Genomic DNA, 17,391 nt, shown 5'->3' with positions numbered 1-17,391 from the left:
ATATATTTATTTATATATGGGAAAACCTATATTTTAGTTGATTAAAAATACTTCATTAATTTTGTTGTGTGTGTGTGTGTGAAAGGCTTTTGATGTAAATTGAAAGAATACCAAATTTTGTGAAGATATACACGCTGTATTGAAAGTGAGAAGTATTAAATGTTATAAAAACTTTTAACAATTACAAAGAGGTCACGTGGTTGGTCAGATTGACTGAATCCGTATTAAAAGAGTTGGTATGCACACCATTGCCTCTTAGCGGCACAGTGGTATGTCTGAGAACTTACACCACTAGAATTTGCTTTTGATTCCTATGATGGACAGAGTACAGATAGTCCATTGTTTTACCCTGTGATTATCTTCAAACAAATAAAGCTATGCACACCAACACAACAAGAACACAGACTAATATATGATGCTTTAGCAATGAAGTATGGGAATTTTATCATTGAACTGTAAATAATTCTTAACATATACATATGCTATAAAAATAACTATAAGAGGCAGTGGCTGAAATGTATGTTGTAGAAGTTGTTTATTAATATCAGTTTTTCAATTGTAAGTTAAAATAAGGAATTTTAGTCATTAGAGCTTATCAGATGACATAATTAAGGGGTCATAATATTTATTTGAGAAATTGCGGATAACATTATTTCAGAAAAATGAAAAAGCATTTTTAAACTGATGAAAGTAACTGTTAAGCTTATAAACTGAAATTTGTAAAATAGTAATCCATTTTTTTATTTTAATGTTTTTTGTTGGTTCGTTGTTTGGTGGTTTATGGCAAAAAGCAACTAGGCTATCTGTACCCCTTTCATGAAAAAAAAGTAAGTTAATACTGCTCATAAGCTTGTTGATTTATATGAAGAACTTGCTAATGTGTAACATAAAAAAAAATGTGGCTTTCAGATTTGTTTTACCAGAGGGTACATGAATAAATGTTTTCTCTGCTGTGGTGCAGTTGTATTTGCCAAAACATGCAATGTTCCTAATTTTCCCTTTTACTGACCATTCACATTTTATAATTAAAGGGAAGAAATTAAAGCAACTGGTACAACAAGTGTATTAGTAAGTGTCTCTTACTTAAGGTAGTGTGTTCTACATTCAAGATTCTATGTTAGGACTTTGTAATTGATACTTTGCTAATTCAGTATCTTAATGTGGAATGGTCATTAATCAAATTTACATTTAGCTGGTTTTTTACTTCCTAATTTATTTTTATTTTCATTTCAATAATATGTCGCAATATTGTATTACAAATTGTCATATATAGATTTTATATTTGCCCAATTGATTCTAAGAGGTTTTGAGAGTGAAGTTAAAACTATTTTTTGGTATGGTTTCTGTGACTCAATTGGCATAGTAATCTGTGGTCAGCTTTGATTTATAATAGATAAAATTAAAATGTTATAACTTTTTTGTACATCATTTATCAGAACCTTAAAATGATTGTTATAAAAATTAATGGTGAATACCATCATTACTTTATACTGACATGTTACGGTTTTTGTTTAAGACTTCTGGTTAACATTTGTGATAAATCTACTAGAAACACCAAACTTTTACTCTTCTTGTAGGCAGTTGGGACTGGATCTTGTGCCAAGGATAGATAGTGAGGTGGTTGATCCTGAAACACTAAGTCCAGTGGAGCTGTATCATGTGGTAAGGAATTGTATTTTTGTTTTACCATTGCAATTTAAAACAAATATGACACTATTTATATATTGTGTGCATTAGAGCTGTATCAACTCAAAAAATGAATAAAAAATCAGTGTGCTGTCTAGGGATTTTTAATTTGTTTTAGTGTTGTTGATGTGTTTATTATGTTTTCTTTTAACTGTTGAAGTGATGATTATTTTTTTTATGTTGTTACAGCATTTGAATGTATTTGAACAGAAATTATTTACACCTAACAAGTGATGTTATTTATGTTGGTTTTTTTTCCACATAAGATACAGATGTTGTTATAAGAGTATTATTTTATCCAGTTATTTTTCTGTTTATGTAGCATCTCCAAAGCTCAGAAAATGTTTCAGGACTTTTAGTAAGTAAAATGTTTCATTAGATTTTATTAAGAGACTCACTTTTTGAATAGCAGTAAAATATATAAATAGGTGTGTGTTGGGATAAGCATTCTTCTAGAGTAAGTGTCTGTGACTTCTTGGCAATAAATTTGAAAATCAACAAACAACACTTACTCCACTTGTTTTCAAAATAATATATAGATATGTATTTGGAACTAGGTCAAACATATGTACAACAAATTCTTTACACTATAGAGGCTATAAGCATATCATAATCACTATATTGCTCCAACCTATTCAGTTGCTTTATAATTTCAACTGACAAGCCAAACTGTTTTTTTCTTTTACCCATTGCCTAACTATCCAAGTACAGTTCACTTTATCGTTGAGTTACCACAATCATATCCTATATTTCTAAAATTATCTGCTCCTTTTTCTCTCTCTTTATTTTTGAGAATCATCTATTTATTAGTGAAAGTTCACTGCAGCTAGTTCAGTTATTTTAGAACTGTCTTTGATGAACTAAACATTTTTTTTATCTCTTTTCAACGTTGTAAGTCTCTGTAATGTATCATCCGTTACGCCTATAATAATTGTTATACCTTTCACTCATATGATGATTAACTTTGTAATTAACTTTTCTTTGTCTGAATTCCTTCTTATAACTTTGCTTCTCCTTTGCTTTGTCTTTATGTTTATTGTTTGTTGTTGTCTCACACAAATTTAATATTTAATTGTGTGCTAATCTTCGTGAAATCTCTGTATTCTTGACATCAGTAAATTTCACATGATGTTAAATAGCCTCAACATCAAGGAATTATAAACAGAAGTTCCACTAACCATCAGTTTGTGTAACTCTCTGATCACGAAACAAAACTAAACAATTATGAAATATCAACTCGTAAAATACAGAAATTAATAGTAACTACACTAAACAGTCTTTTATATCATAATGCCTTTAATACTATAAATTAAAAAGAAAAAGGTGCTTAATTCTGATACAAGATCTTACCTAATATTATAGATATTATTGATTTGCAATGCCTTTTTTAGCAATTTTTGTTCTAAAGAGGGCATATGTGTTAACATATGCCATAGTTGAGATGTAGGAGTGCAACACACCCTCCTGATGCAGCTGAATCCTTTTATATTGTAGAGCTATGTCATCAGTTCTCATATATGGTGACTGCAGTCATGCTAAGTTTTTATTTGATACTTTGTGCTTTTTCTAACTTTCTGACCATCTTATGTTTGTCGTCATCTATATCTTAACATTTTCTTGTGGAAGGTTTTTCTTGTCTTTTCCACATTATGAATTTTCAATTTCATGTAACAGTTATGGCTTCTGGTGTATATCCTACCATAACTGACCTAGCCACACTTAATGTTACTGTGGCTTCAGGACCCATGTGGTCAGTGGAGGAGAACTTGGCTTTGATGGATTGCAAATTATAATCTTACATACAGCCTGCAATGTCGCATTAGCTGTGGTAAGGTCTTTTTTTTTCTTGAGAATCTGTTTCAGAGGATGAAAACTTGGACAGCTTTTTTCTACCTCTTGCTTTTGCAGCTCTTTTCCAATCTATTTATGTGGATTTTCCTTAGCTTTTTGGACATGTTATTTTAGGTTTTTTATCTCTTTTTCTCTTCCTCCTATTTCATATGGTTATTCTCTCTTTCTTCTTCATTCTGACCCAATGAAAACTAAACAATTATGAAATATCAACTCGTAAAATAAAGAAATTAATAGTAACTACACTAAACAGTCTTATATATCATAATGTTTTATACCTTAACGTGGAAGAGTTAAGGTGTGTATCCTATATACACACAATAATAATATACACACTGTATTAATTAAATACATAATAGTCTGCTTTGACTATTAATTTGTGTTAATGCTGAACAATTCCTTACTCAGTTGCATTCAAGTACCAGTATGCTTAGACCTCATTTTTGGCTGATTAGCATACTTTAGTATACATTGGTCAGTTTCCATTTCCTAATTTTCAAACCTTGGATTCAGTGATTAAGACTCTCTATCCTTTGTTTTTACCTTTCTCAGTTTTCTTCTTTTTATCTTATCCTCATGACTATACTCCATTATCTATCATCTGCTCACCTCCTTTCTTAAGCTATCCATCATTCCTCTGAGGGGTTTTAGGTAAATACACATGCTCTTTTCTCTTTGTTGGTACATTAATTTTTTCTGCTTTCTCCCTCAACATGTAACGGCTTTGTTATTTAAATCTCCTTGACAGGGACACTCTTTTGTGTCAACATTTGAATCTCTTCTTTTTTGTTTCTCATATTCATTAATCCTGCCCTATTCCTGTCTTTCTTCCTCTGTAGTCCTCATCTCTAACAGTTACAGCTTCTTTTACATTGATTGTCAAAGTGACACCTTGTTTTGTTCATTTTGTTTTCAGACATTGAATGTGCTTTTCAGGCTCAATCTCAGCAAGTACAACTTCTTGTTTGTTGCTACTTGGGTTCTCTGAATCTTGTGACATATCTGCTCTTTCATTTTAATAAGATTCTAGAAATGAAGTGGTATCTTGCTCATCAGTTGTTCTGATAGTTATGCTCTCAGCTAGGTACCCTCCTTTTGAAAGTCTTTGCCATTTAGCTCACTACCAAATTTCTTCTCTTCTGGTGCCTGGTTTTGCTTCCTCTAGTTTTGACTGTGGATGCATTCAGTTAAGATATGTCTAATGTCTATCTATATACTTATCCTCCCACCTTTCTTCTTTCTCATGTTCTCTCTATCCAATTTCCTCTCGGTATGGATTCCTGTACGTGGTGAGGGGGACTTCCCATGGAAGGTTCTGTTTTTTTAGTTTACTTCCTCTGGGATCAAAACATCCATCCATGTGTTTGCCAGGCATGGCAACTTGTGAAGGGGAGGAGAGGATCCTGGTGGTTGAGGATTCCAATCCTAACACACCACTTTGGCCTTGAATTCCTGTAGACGGGCTGCCTAGGAGTGGGCCCCCTTGGGCCAATTGGCTGGTCCATTCGGGCTGGGGTCAACCAAGTACTGGTATTTGGGTATAGTGCTTACAACATCCTGGCGTTGCTGCAATGTCCTTGTTTGACATTGTAGTGCATTCCCTTGTAGGGTTCCATGGTGGGTGGAGTCAGTGGGCACTGAAATTTCCTTTTTTACTATGGATCCTCCAAATAAAAATTTAAATAAAATAGTGAAAAACAGTCAGTAGGTAAACGACCATGTCTTGAAGATTCTGAGCAGCAATCCTCACCATCCGTACAACCTGTTGTACCTCATTTTCTTATATTGCACTGGAGGGGTGGCAGTGTTGGTTGATCAGCATGAGCCCACCCTGTCTTTGCCACTTGACACACCCTTGGAGGCTGCAGCCATCTGTGTTTCATTGGGTCATACCATCACTGTTTGTTCTCTCTACCTGTCACCTGGAGAGACATATGATTAATCAGACTTTGATGCTCTTATTGAACAGTTGCCGTCTCCCTTTTTCATCCTGGGGGACTTTAATGGACATCATCCCCTCTGGGGAAGTGCTGATATTGATAGGAGGGGTTGCTCTGTAGAGCATATGCTCTCTTATGACAATCTCTCTCTTTTCAGTACTGGCTTTTCTACTTATTTCCATGCTCCTAGTCAGTCCTTTACTGCTATTGATTTCTCAATTTGTTCCCCTTTATTATTTTACCATTTTTCATGGAGGGTTAACAATAATTCATGGGGCAGTGATCATTTCCCTATAATCTTGAGAGAGACTGGCCATGGTCAATGCCACCCGACTCACATGCCCAGGTGGAAGCTGGATCAGGCAAACTGGCCCTCTTTCACTGCTCTTGCAGAACTTGATCCTGCCATTGTCTGTAAGCATTCAACAGATGACTGTGTGGCAGCAGTAACTGACTGTATTATACAAGCAGCTGCTCAGTGTATTTCTAAAACCTTGACACGTTTTCCACTATATCCTCGTTCATGGTGGAATCCTGCCTCCTACATGGCACAGAAGTCTCAAAAGCAAACCTGGGGTACTTTCTGTAGATATCCCACACTCTCAAATTGCATCGCTTTCCAGCGGGCCCATGCACATGCTCAATTGGTAAGATGTCAAAGCCAGAAGGAATCTTGGATTAAGTTTACAACCAGCATATACTCTACCACAAGTTTTAAAGTCATATGGGACAAGATTCTAAAGGTCAGTGTGCAATATAATTTTGTCCCCCTCTTGATCTTGCTCTCTGATGTCCAGGAAGTAGCTGATACCTGGAGTATCACCAATACTTTAGGTGAAAGCATTTGGCAGGTATCTAGCACTTCTGCTTCATCCTCCACCTTCTTAGCCATCTAGACTTGGGCAGAGCAATCACCTCTTTCCTTTCGAGCCGATTGTCCTTATGACTATAATCGTCCCTTTACACTGCTGGAACTCAAAGTGGTCCTTCATCAGCCTGGCAGTACATTGATTGGACCTGATGATTTACACTATCTCCTGCTTTTCTTACTGTCATTCTGGTTGTTTTTAACCGGATCTGGCAGGAGAATGTTTTTCCTAATGTCTGGCACCGGGCTATTGTCCTACCTTTCTCCAAGTCTGGGAAGGATCCCTAGATTCCTTCAAACTATCGTCCAATTGCTTTGACGAGCTGTCTCTGTAAGACCTTAGAGAGGATGGTTAATGCTTGTCTTGTTTGGTTCCTCGAATCAAACAACCTCCTCTCGCCCACCCAGTCTGGGTTTCGACGACAGTGCTCCACCATGGACCACCTGATTTGACTTGAAACAGTGGTTTTTGTACTTATCTGTTAGTCTCCCTGGCGAGTTATGATTATTACAGTCACGCAACAGAAAGTCCTTTACGACTTGAATTACTGTAGTTTTCTCTTGACGCAGACTAGATGTAAACATTGGTTTTATGCTATTTTTTTTTTTTTAAACTTTGTTTTGTTTTACCTCAATTTCCTTTTATGAATTTTACTGAATCTACTTTTACCTTTTTACCAGATGTTTGGTGCAGATAGCCTAGCTGCTTTGTGCAATAAAACACTAAATCAACCAACCAACCAACCAACTCTATCCACTTTAAGCCACTTCGTGTTGAGTCTTTTTTTATTTTCTATGGAAATCCCATTCTACATAGGTTTTTTTCTTCTGTAACCTTTACTAGATCACATCTTTAACTTATCTGTTTGGCTTATGTATTACTGTCTGAGGATTCTTGTTTTAACTTCCAAGATTCTTCTCACCAGATTTGTCATCTCACTTTTCCTTGGCTGTTTATTTCCATTGTCATTTAGAGGAGATAGTGCAAGCTTACATGTGGACTGCACTACACCTCACATTTTTGTCATGCCCAACTTGCATCATTTAACCATCTTCATCTGATTTGGTTATCACTTGCTAACTTTAGTCGTTTTCCATACCACATACAGGTTTTGGCAGAGTGAGTTGCTACTTTTATCTCATTTACTTTTACAATGGCTTTTTTATACAATCTTGTATATTGTTCTGTGGTGAGAGGTAGTTGTCCAGATACACTTAACTTTAATAAATCTGTATCATATGGCCTTACTTGTCTGTAATGCTCACTGAAGAGATGGGGTGTTTCACAATACCACTAGAGGCTACTTCTTGGTATCTTTCTTCATAACTAAAGCCTCTACCAGACTGTACAAACTCTTGAACAGTCATAGTTAAAGCAGTGCCAGGTTCACTGTCCATTCTTTTGGTCTGAGACAAGTCTGCTTTCCAGAACAGGGTTTTTGTGGTAACCCAGTGCACTGTCATGTGGTATTGTATTTCTTTTGACTCCCCACCACATTGTTTTACTCTTTTGCCACTTATTACAGGAGGTTTTCTTTCCATGGAGGCTTTCTTTTGAGTATGACTGATTCTATTCAATAAGGTAGTTCTATTCCATTGGTGTAATTGTTTAGCAGTCTTTTTTTACTGGGGACCAAAAAGAAATCCCTGATGCTGCCTGGTTTTGGAGTGGATGAATTCAGCACATGCAGTTCACCCCTCTGGTTGGCATTCTCCCTTTTTATTGCTGCCTGGAAGCTAGTTCTCATGTGATTAATCATCTGGGGTTGGATTGGTGTATCATCAGCCAGCATAAGTTCTCATATATATATGTTTGGTAGAGGCCATTTCCTTCTACATCTTATCTGTGGGTCCTGGGTTTAAATCCTTGTCTCACCAAACATGCTTGTCTTTTCAGTCATGGGGGTGTTATGATGTGGCTTTAAATCCCACTATTGTGATAAAAAAGTAGCCCAAAAGTTGGTGTGGATGGTGATGACAAGCTGCCTTCCTTCTTGTCTTTTACTGCTAAATGAGAGAAAGCTAGCACAAACAGCTTTTCTATAGCTTTGCATGAACTACCAAACAAACCAGACCTTCCACACAGCAGTTGAAAAGTTCCCAATGGCACCTGGTTTTGGACTGAAGTTGAACTACAGTGTTTGCTTTTCCTCATCCAGCTGTTGTTTGGATGTTGTTTACTGGGTCTGCACATGTAAACATTTCCTGGTTGGGTTGTTGGAAGGAAAGTTGTTTTTTCTTCTGCTTTCTAGTTTTGAAATGAAGATTGTTTGGAACCTTCACTTACCATGGACTGCAAGACAAATATGTAATGGTGCCTGGTTTAGAAGTGGATTTGACTCGCCAGATATACGATTTGATGTGCCCTAGTCATTCTACGTAATCACGTACATTAAATTACAGGTTGGGTGCGTGTCTTTTCTACCAGATTTAGTGACACATATCTTGACAATGAATCTAGCACATGCAGTTTTCTAGCCATGTGACCCTATACATTTGGGTGTCTCACAACATTGGTTTTCTTCAGGCATTTTCTGAAGTGTACTCATCTAGGTAACTTTTTCATAGGTCCCTCTACTTTTTATTCTGAGTAGAGATTAGGTATATTTTTGGAATTTTAACATTTTTTGATACTAAAAATGCATTTCTGATACATATGCTCACCTCCTCTCACACTTACTGTCCATTCTATCCACCTCCAGTGCATCTTTTTTGTCTATTCTTGAAATAGTGATTGTGCTCTTGAGTGTATAGAGGGAGTCAGCTACACTAGGAGGATGTATTACAGTCCTATTGGTAGAGTGTTTTGCAGCTACAGTGCAGCTATACCATGTGTAAACATGAGGATAGGTCGGAGCATCAAAGCTTGTGATGATTGAAAATAATGCACGTAGAGGGCAACATAAATCAAGAAAAGCTATTATGTGAGAAGAACTAAGTATGTATTGGAAATACATTTTCAGTGTAGGAAAATGTTAACTTTTAAATTTGTATTATTGGCAGTATTCTTATATTTATCAAGGAATTGCAGGAAAAACAAGAGGATATTATATGATTAGACCTTTGAGCTTAGTTTTTAATTTTTTTAGAAACTTTTAGATTATCAGACCTTTTGACACTAATCATAGTATGACAGTTTAATAAAAGAACATTAAGTATTTAGTAGTTGTATAGTATTTTTCTGTACTGTATGAGACAACAATTAATTTTTAGTTTCTTGTGTTTTCAGGGTAGAGGGACCAATAAGAAAAAAAAATCAAAATTTGCCCAAACTCATCACCTTTTTATGCATATGAGGGATTTTGGGTATTCTGTTGGGGAAGATGTGGAAATTTACTTTTCACTTTATGATGCTCAGCAGGCTGAGTTCATCAGGTAATATTTCAGGAATCTTGTTTTTTGATTAGATCCTATTTGACGTCTTATTCAGATTTACCTACTTTTAAGTTTTTACAGTTTTTTAATAATGTTTGTATAATTGTTTCAGTTAATATTAAATTTTTCATGACATTGTTCATGCTTTGTGGGCATGTTTTATTTAAAATCAAAATTTTGTGTTATTAATTTTTTGTAGTTGTAATAATTGGAAATCTGTAAAAAATAAAGTGCTGTAATGGGTATTTTTTCTTTTTTCTTTTATAAATCCTTATCATATGTTTTAACTGAGTTAAACCTGCTTAACTAAATATCTTTCTCTTAACATTAAATCTATTTTGTTTGATTGTACAATAATTTGTTACATTATATTTAATACTTTTTTTTTGTATGCATTTGCAGTGAAAGGTATTTAGTCAAGTTAGCCAAATATGGACATTCCAATTTCATGGAGAAAATGCATAACCACTGTACAATATTTACGGTATGTTTTTTTTTGGTTTCTCTTGTTTTATTTACATTTTTTATTTACGCAAACTGAAGTTTATTAAAAAATACAAAATTTCTGATAGGTATTCATGAAATTTATGAATTAACTCTCTCCACATAGGCTCTGTCAGTGTGACCAAGCATGTGTGATCTCTTTGTACTTGTACAAAGTCCTTATAGATATGATAATACTAACATTTGATGTATATTATGCATATTTTCACAAATTTTGAGAGGTTTTTGGTAAACATACAAAAAAAAAGTATTAGTGAAGTATTTTTAATAAATGAAAAAAAGATGTGTTCAAGAGTATATGAAGTATTTGTTTCGAATAATCCACATGCAAAGTGATTTCATGTTAAGATTAAAAATACTTTTTGTCATCTCAGAAATTCCAAATTACATTTGTGTAATGTCTAAAACATCTTAAATACACTTCAAATGTTTGTTTTTAGTAAAACTTTGTTTTCTGTGCTCTAACTTTTTACCAAGTTAGTTTGACTGACCCCAAAACCTCCCAATGTTAGGTAGTCATGACTGGAAGGTCAATATAATAATAAATATATGTGCTGATATATAGTGTTATGAGGCTTAAGCTGCTAAGACTAAACATTTTTATTTTTGTTTTTCAATATATAGTCATTTTGATATGAAAAAAGCATAATTTAATGTAAAATTTGTTGTTTTTTTTATATGATGGATGCAAGGTCTAATAAGTGACAGACCTTATATAGTTAGAGTATAGAAAATAACATAAAATATAAAGTTTTGCTTTAAACAAATGTTTGAAATGTATTTAGGAGGTTTTAGAGTTTAAGCAAATAATGAGATTTTGGGGATGAAGAATAGTTTTTTTTTCATAACATGAAATCACTTTGCACTCAGACTAGTAATGAAACCGACTATTTTTACAAACAAATCTTTAGTAAAAATATTTCATAAAATAATCAATTTATTTTTGTATACAAAAACCTAATATTTACTAAATGTTTTATCAAATTTTGTGAAGATACACATACTGCATCCAAAGTTATAGTATAAAAATGTAATGCCCAAATGTGTATACAAATTCATATGTTATACTGAGCCTTTTGCAAATAGGTTAAAATAACATTATGTGAACAGTGAAGCACCTTTGGAAGTGTCAAAAATAGTTGGTTTAGAATGGTGTCCAGTTTGTTTATGAATAAGTTACTTTCCTTTCCTTGAAATGCATTTTGAGTGTTTTGTTTCTTGTGCATTTTAAGCTTTTGTATATTTGTACATTAAATAGTATTTGCTAATTTGATGATAAACCAGAAAAAGTGTAGTTATGACAATTTAATTATATTTTATCAAATTTAGACATGAAATCACTACCAATAACAGATCAATATGATATAGGATAAGAAAACTTGTATTGGTAGTTCTTATCCATTCAGAGAAGATGTTGAATGTCAAACATGACTTTTTGTTTACTTTGTAGTGAATAGGTAGATGCTGTCATTTTTGAAACATGAAAGGTTTTGCTTTCCCAGTCATGAAGTGCAAGCTGATATTACTGTGAGCCTCTTTAATTGATTTACCATCTTTGAGCAAATGTCTTTTATGGCTGGTGGTTTTTTGGGTAGTGCTCTTCAGAAAAGTTGTATCTCAACATGATTAAAGATATCTTCTTTTCTTTGGTTGTAGCCAGTTGTAATTTCAGGAATTCTGACTGTGTAATAATAATCAACTAGGTTTATATTATTTAATGCACTTTCTTAACTAACTTTGAAGGTGTTGACAGAATATCTCATTCTCCAGTGATCTGACTAACAGTTTTGAAACTTTTAAGTTAATTAGTAGAGAGTTTATGAATTGAAGAATCTATTCTGGATGATAGGTTCAGGTGCTGGTGTGCCTGTTTGCCCTGGCAGGACTGAACCATTTTCATACAATGTTATTTGTGTTTAAAATTTTGCATGGAGTATTAAATATTTGGTTTGATGAATTTGCTTAGAGCTCAAATTGTGAAGTAGATGTCCTTCTTTCTTATTAATGCCACTAACTTTAGGTTTGCCTGCTTTATACATTTCAGCTAAATCATAATGAGAGATGAGATTGGGTATCGTGAACTTTTATAAATTTTTTTCAGTAAGTGATAACTCCATGTTGATGCTTTGCTGAACAGGACATGACTGATGGAAAAATAAAACATCTTTTTACTTGTTTAATAAGCTGGGCCAGTAAACTAGGGTCAAAGTAGCTGTAAAATTACCTACAGCATTTATGGGAAGTGACCAATGTGTAGTTTAGATAGGTTGGTGGTATTGTAAGGCCTGTAATAAATAAGAATTATAGCAGTTTAGCTTACACTTGAAAATGTTTCCAATATAAAAAAATAACCAGTTTAGAGAAGTTTTGCTGTAGATGTGGTTCTGCCATGATTGCAAGGTTACTGGTATTAACTAAAGTGTACTATCTGTGCATTTTTGTAGAGCTTAGTGTTAACCAAAGTATGTGCAAATTTATGTTTACATTGCCTGCATTTTTTATAACTTAACGTTTACAGAAACTTATATTTGTTTTTTGTTTTTTTGTTTACTTTCAGGACCTAGGAAATGCAGATTTAAATAGAGATATGTATATAATTGTTCATGTTATGAGGATAGGTAAGTATTTTTGGTCTTGCTAAAGATCTGTATGTGGTTGTATATATTATAAAGACAGTTAAGTATGTTTGTGTTTTGTAGATAAAATATGTTTTTGTAGATTTGAACAGGATGCAAAAGGTTTTATGTTCAACAACCTATGCATTTGATTCACAATAAATTCCTGGAACTTTCTTACCATTTCATAGAATAATGGTTTCAAGATAGACTTTTAAAACTAAAGAAATACCTGTCACAATCTTTTATATGATTTATTTTTTTATATAATATTGTCAAATGATGTAGAGCTAAATTACACAATGTTACAAAGGTTGGAGCTTTTAGAGTGTTTCATGAAGAGAGAAAATTCATACAGTAAAGCATTTGGAACAATACTAGACTTTAAAACCACATTCCAAGTTAATGCAGAGTAACTCTCTCACCTGCAAAGTGAATATTATGTTTATGAAAGACCTAAATGGCTACTGCACTGAATATGGAGATGTATTCTGATGCCAGTAACAAGGTGAAAAATGAGAATTTTTAATTGAAGTTAACAGGACTCCAATTCAGAAGTTTGCAAGTTTTCAGTACACTTTGAAATTATTTACTCTTTCAATCAGACATAACTAAAGAAACTGGAATCATGGCAATCTCAATTAAACACATTGCTTCAAAGTCTCCAAGAAAGTTCCAATGGACTTTAGAAGATTTGGTCTTTGAAGCTGGTGTTCCTCTACAGTGGAGAGAATATGGAAGATTTGCAAAGATGTGTTTTCAAAGATTAACCTTATCTTCAGTGTTTCTCAACCTGTTTAACTCTCTTGACATGGGCTCTGTATATATGACTGACCAAGTGACCTCTTTGTACTTTAAAGTCTTTGTAGATTTAATACTTCTAACTTTCAATACAGTGTATGTATCTTCACAAAATTTGGCAGTATTTCAATTGATATTGTCTTTAACATACAAAAAAGTAATATTTTTTATTGAAGTATTTTTAATAAAATAAAGATTTTTCCATGCATATATTGAGTATTTAGTTTGAATAGTCCATGTGCAAATTAATTTTCATTTTAAAGTTAAAAATACTTTTCCTTATCTCAAACTTCCTGTGTGTAATCCTTAAGACCTCCCAAATAAGTTTCAAACATCTATTTTTGGTAAAACTTGAGAGATTATGTTATTTTCTCCACCCTAACTCAGACTGGATTGGTAAATCTGAGTTATCTCAAAACTAACAAAACAGAAGTCTAAATAAATCTAAATTACCTTTTTTTCTTTTTAAAATGACTTCATATTGTAATATGAAACTAAAGTCATTTATCCAAAGTAGCTCTAAGTTCATAACAGTATACATCTATTTATAATTAAATTTTATTGTTTTTTGAACAGTGATTAACTGCTGTCCACACCATTATAAGTTGTAAGTCACATTTGGGACATGCAAATTCAAATTACATTACCCATGAGCTACCACAATTAGTACAAGCAGCTTGTGTGTATGCCTTGTGAAATATTTTTATTATTGTTTATTTTACTTAATCTGATCTTAACTAACCTAAAAGTGTCTGCATTTTTACATTTCAATTTTTTTTATAATTATACGTAAAGAATAAACATGGAAAACAAGAAGTAAAATATGTGTCTAGCCTTTTTTTTTCTTGCTCTTGGTTGTTAACCCTAATTTTTTATACTACTTGTACTATTGTAATTAGTAATTTTTATTCAATTAAATAATGCTCCAAACAATATTGAATAATAACATGCAAAAAGGTAGACAAAGTCCCTTACTTCTTAAAATTTTTCTGGCTATCTAACTCTGTAGTAGCAAGAGTTGTTTGAATTAATCGAAGCTAATTGTTAACTTTCTCACAGGAATGATGTTGATACTAAGAGTAAAACTGACATTTAACCATTCAAAACATAGTTATTCAACACATCATGTGGTAAATGAAAACCTTGAGTTTTGCCATAAGCAATATATAATTAAAAGTAAGAGAGAACTATTAATGAATTATAAAAGAGAGGATGTGATAGGTGGGTGTGGCATGAGGGATCTGATTTTCAATTTGATAGCTCTGTGGCAAATAAAGTTGAAGACTGTAATATGTGTTTTATCTGAGTAATGATGATTTTATAGAGGGTAATTTATGTTTAATTTCATACTCTTTGAAAGGTGATGGATAAAATGGGGATGATGACATGCTAAGAGAAAGTGTGTTGTGTGTCACAACAGCTAAGAATTTACGATATTCTAATTGGTATAATATAAAAAGTAGTTTAATAAAACTTTGAATGTAAGACACTAAAATTTTGTCGTGCTATAAAGGATACTTGAGGAGATACGGTTTATACCAAGGACCAATAAGGTGTTTGTCATGGACCATTTGGAGAGAAACACTGTTCTGCAGAATTTTATGTTGGGATTTGCAGCAGTGTGAATGGCATGATCATGGCCATCAAACCGAGTGTCATTCAATATAAAAGTAATAATTGAAGGGAGCACAAGATCCAGAGCATTATTCTTATAATGTGGTTAATTTTCTATAGGTCAAACAATAAATTAATTTAGATGTTTTTTGTTGACCATATTCTAATTTCATTGTTAAAGCGAGCAATATTTTTTGATGTAAGGCGAATATTAGGTAGAATGAATGTTGGTTAAAGTAAAGTTTGTTTTGTATCTTTTTAAGGTAGATTTGGACAAAGTAAAAGGTTTTTTTTTATCTGTCTAAGGAGAATGTTTAGAAAACAAAGTTTTTATCTTTGTAGGACGAATGTTAAGTGACAACAAAAAGTCTACAGCTCAACTCTACAAGAGGCCACTTGGGTGTGGTGGTGAGTTGTGTTTTCTTTAAATGTGCTAGTTCTAATGTACTTTCACTGATTATGTAAAGAGCACTTAGACCACTAATGTGTTTGTTGTATTGTAGTTTTCTACCTTCTGATATTATGTGAAGGGCCTTGTCTGCACTAGGTGTGGTAGTCATGGAGGGTTGATGTTATTATCTATGTTTTCACCTTTAAGATCATAGAATTAATTGATTTTGATTTTTTTCTTTGTGTATTTTTATGTGATTAAATGTCTAGGCCTATAGAATAGTAATATTTGTTTATGACAAATTTATAAATGCATGAAGAATCCAGGAAACTGTTACACCAAGTTACATTATTATTTGGTAAAAGATTAAAGAATTTTTATTATTTATAGAATGGAATATTTGTGTTATATTTATGTCTGCTTTGCAGAAGTTTAAGTACTTCAGAAAACATTTTTCACAATGTTTAGTTTTAAAGTGTCATGTCTTAATTCTATTTGGAGGTAACTGTACTGTGACATTCCCCACAAGTTTAAGATATATGAGCTGAATTTAGCACTTCATGTGCTTATGTTTGTGAAATACACTGTTTTATTCACCTTATTTCTACTATCAGGTTCGTGCCACTAAAAATTTTGTAGCTTTTTGTGTAATATCAAGTGTAAATTTACAATCTAAATTTTAAATAAAAGAAAACATTCAAACTTATCTTTCGATTTGTTATTTTTTATATTTCAATTTTCTTACCATATAATTCTGTAGTTACCATGTAACTTTGAGTTAAATATGCTTTTCAGTTGGTTGTTGTGTTCTATTTATGTAATTTACAAATTTGCTCTTGACATTACAAAAATTATTTGATAAATAGATCTTGAATTGTAACTGAAACTAGCTATCAATAGCAATAAATCTTGTTTTAATATGATAATGCCACAAATTATGGTTAGCATGCTATGCACATCATAAGAACCAAATTTTTGACTTACTGCTAAACATGTTTTGCACTATCAATGAAATTGTGACAACCAATTCTCTATTTGATTAAGATAAGACATGGAGGTGGTAGAAGCTACTGACTGACTGGTCTTTGTTTGGTTAGCATTTCTGAATTTGCCCTTTCTTAATGGGCTTGGTACAGTATACATGAGTTTATCTACACATTTGTACACTTTATATATTTGCACTATAACTTTTGATACAGCACGTGTAAATTCACAAGATTAGTTAAATTTTTAGTAAAGATTACAGGTTTTTTTAATGCACAAAAAATCAGATATTTTAATGAAATATTTTTACTAAAGATTTGTTTGAAAATAGAGTCTGTTTCATTGCTAGTGCAAAGTGATTTCATGCAATGATTAAGAAAACTATTCTTCATCCCAGAAATTTCAAATATTATTTGCATAACCTCCAAAACCTAAATAGATTTCAAACTTTTGTTTTCTGTAAGACTTTATATTTTGTTACTTTCTGTACTCTAAATATGTAGGGTCTGTCACTTGAGCAACATCGTAACCATCACAAAGAAATTAGGAAAAAAATATAGATTGCACTTTTTTTCATGCAAGAATGACTACATATTATAACACAAAAATAAAAGTGTTTAGTCTAAGTAGCTTAAGTCTCATAATGTAATGCTATATATGAACATATATATTTGTTATTTTTTGTTATATTAACCTTCCAGTCATACCTTGCTAACATTACATTGATTGCTTGCATTGACATGGTACACTTCCAGTCAGGTC

At 32.7% G+C, this 17,391-nt stretch overlaps 1 protein-coding gene across 7 annotated transcripts in view; it reads left to right on the top strand.

Moving 5' to 3' along the window:
• Positions 1 to 17,391, top strand: part of LOC143253163 (dedicator of cytokinesis protein 3-like) — a 155,059-nt gene that overhangs the window by 27,600 nt on the left and 110,068 nt on the right. For 6 of the 7 annotated variants that reach the window (XM_076506530.1, XM_076506529.1, XM_076506528.1 and 3 more), the window contains exons 7-12: positions 1,578 to 1,662; positions 2,009 to 2,044; positions 9,575 to 9,720; positions 10,123 to 10,204; positions 12,782 to 12,842; positions 15,597 to 15,662. In XM_076506530.1, coding sequence (XP_076362645.1) covers positions 1,578 to 1,662; positions 2,009 to 2,044; positions 9,575 to 9,720; positions 10,123 to 10,204; positions 12,782 to 12,842; positions 15,597 to 15,662 — 476 coding nt within the window. Of the gene's footprint in view, positions 1 to 791; positions 828 to 1,577; positions 1,663 to 2,008; positions 2,045 to 9,574; positions 9,721 to 10,122; positions 10,205 to 12,781; positions 12,843 to 15,596; positions 15,663 to 17,391 lie in introns of all 7 variants that reach the window. The other variant, XM_076506533.1, reaches the window with a different exon arrangement.

This window comes from Tachypleus tridentatus, chromosome 6 (genome assembly GCF_004210375.1).
Source record: "Tachypleus tridentatus isolate NWPU-2018 chromosome 6, ASM421037v1, whole genome shotgun sequence".
NCBI lineage: Eukaryota > Metazoa > Arthropoda > Merostomata > Xiphosura > Limulidae > Tachypleus > Tachypleus tridentatus.
This window is presented reverse-complemented; position numbering and strand designations above follow the sequence as displayed.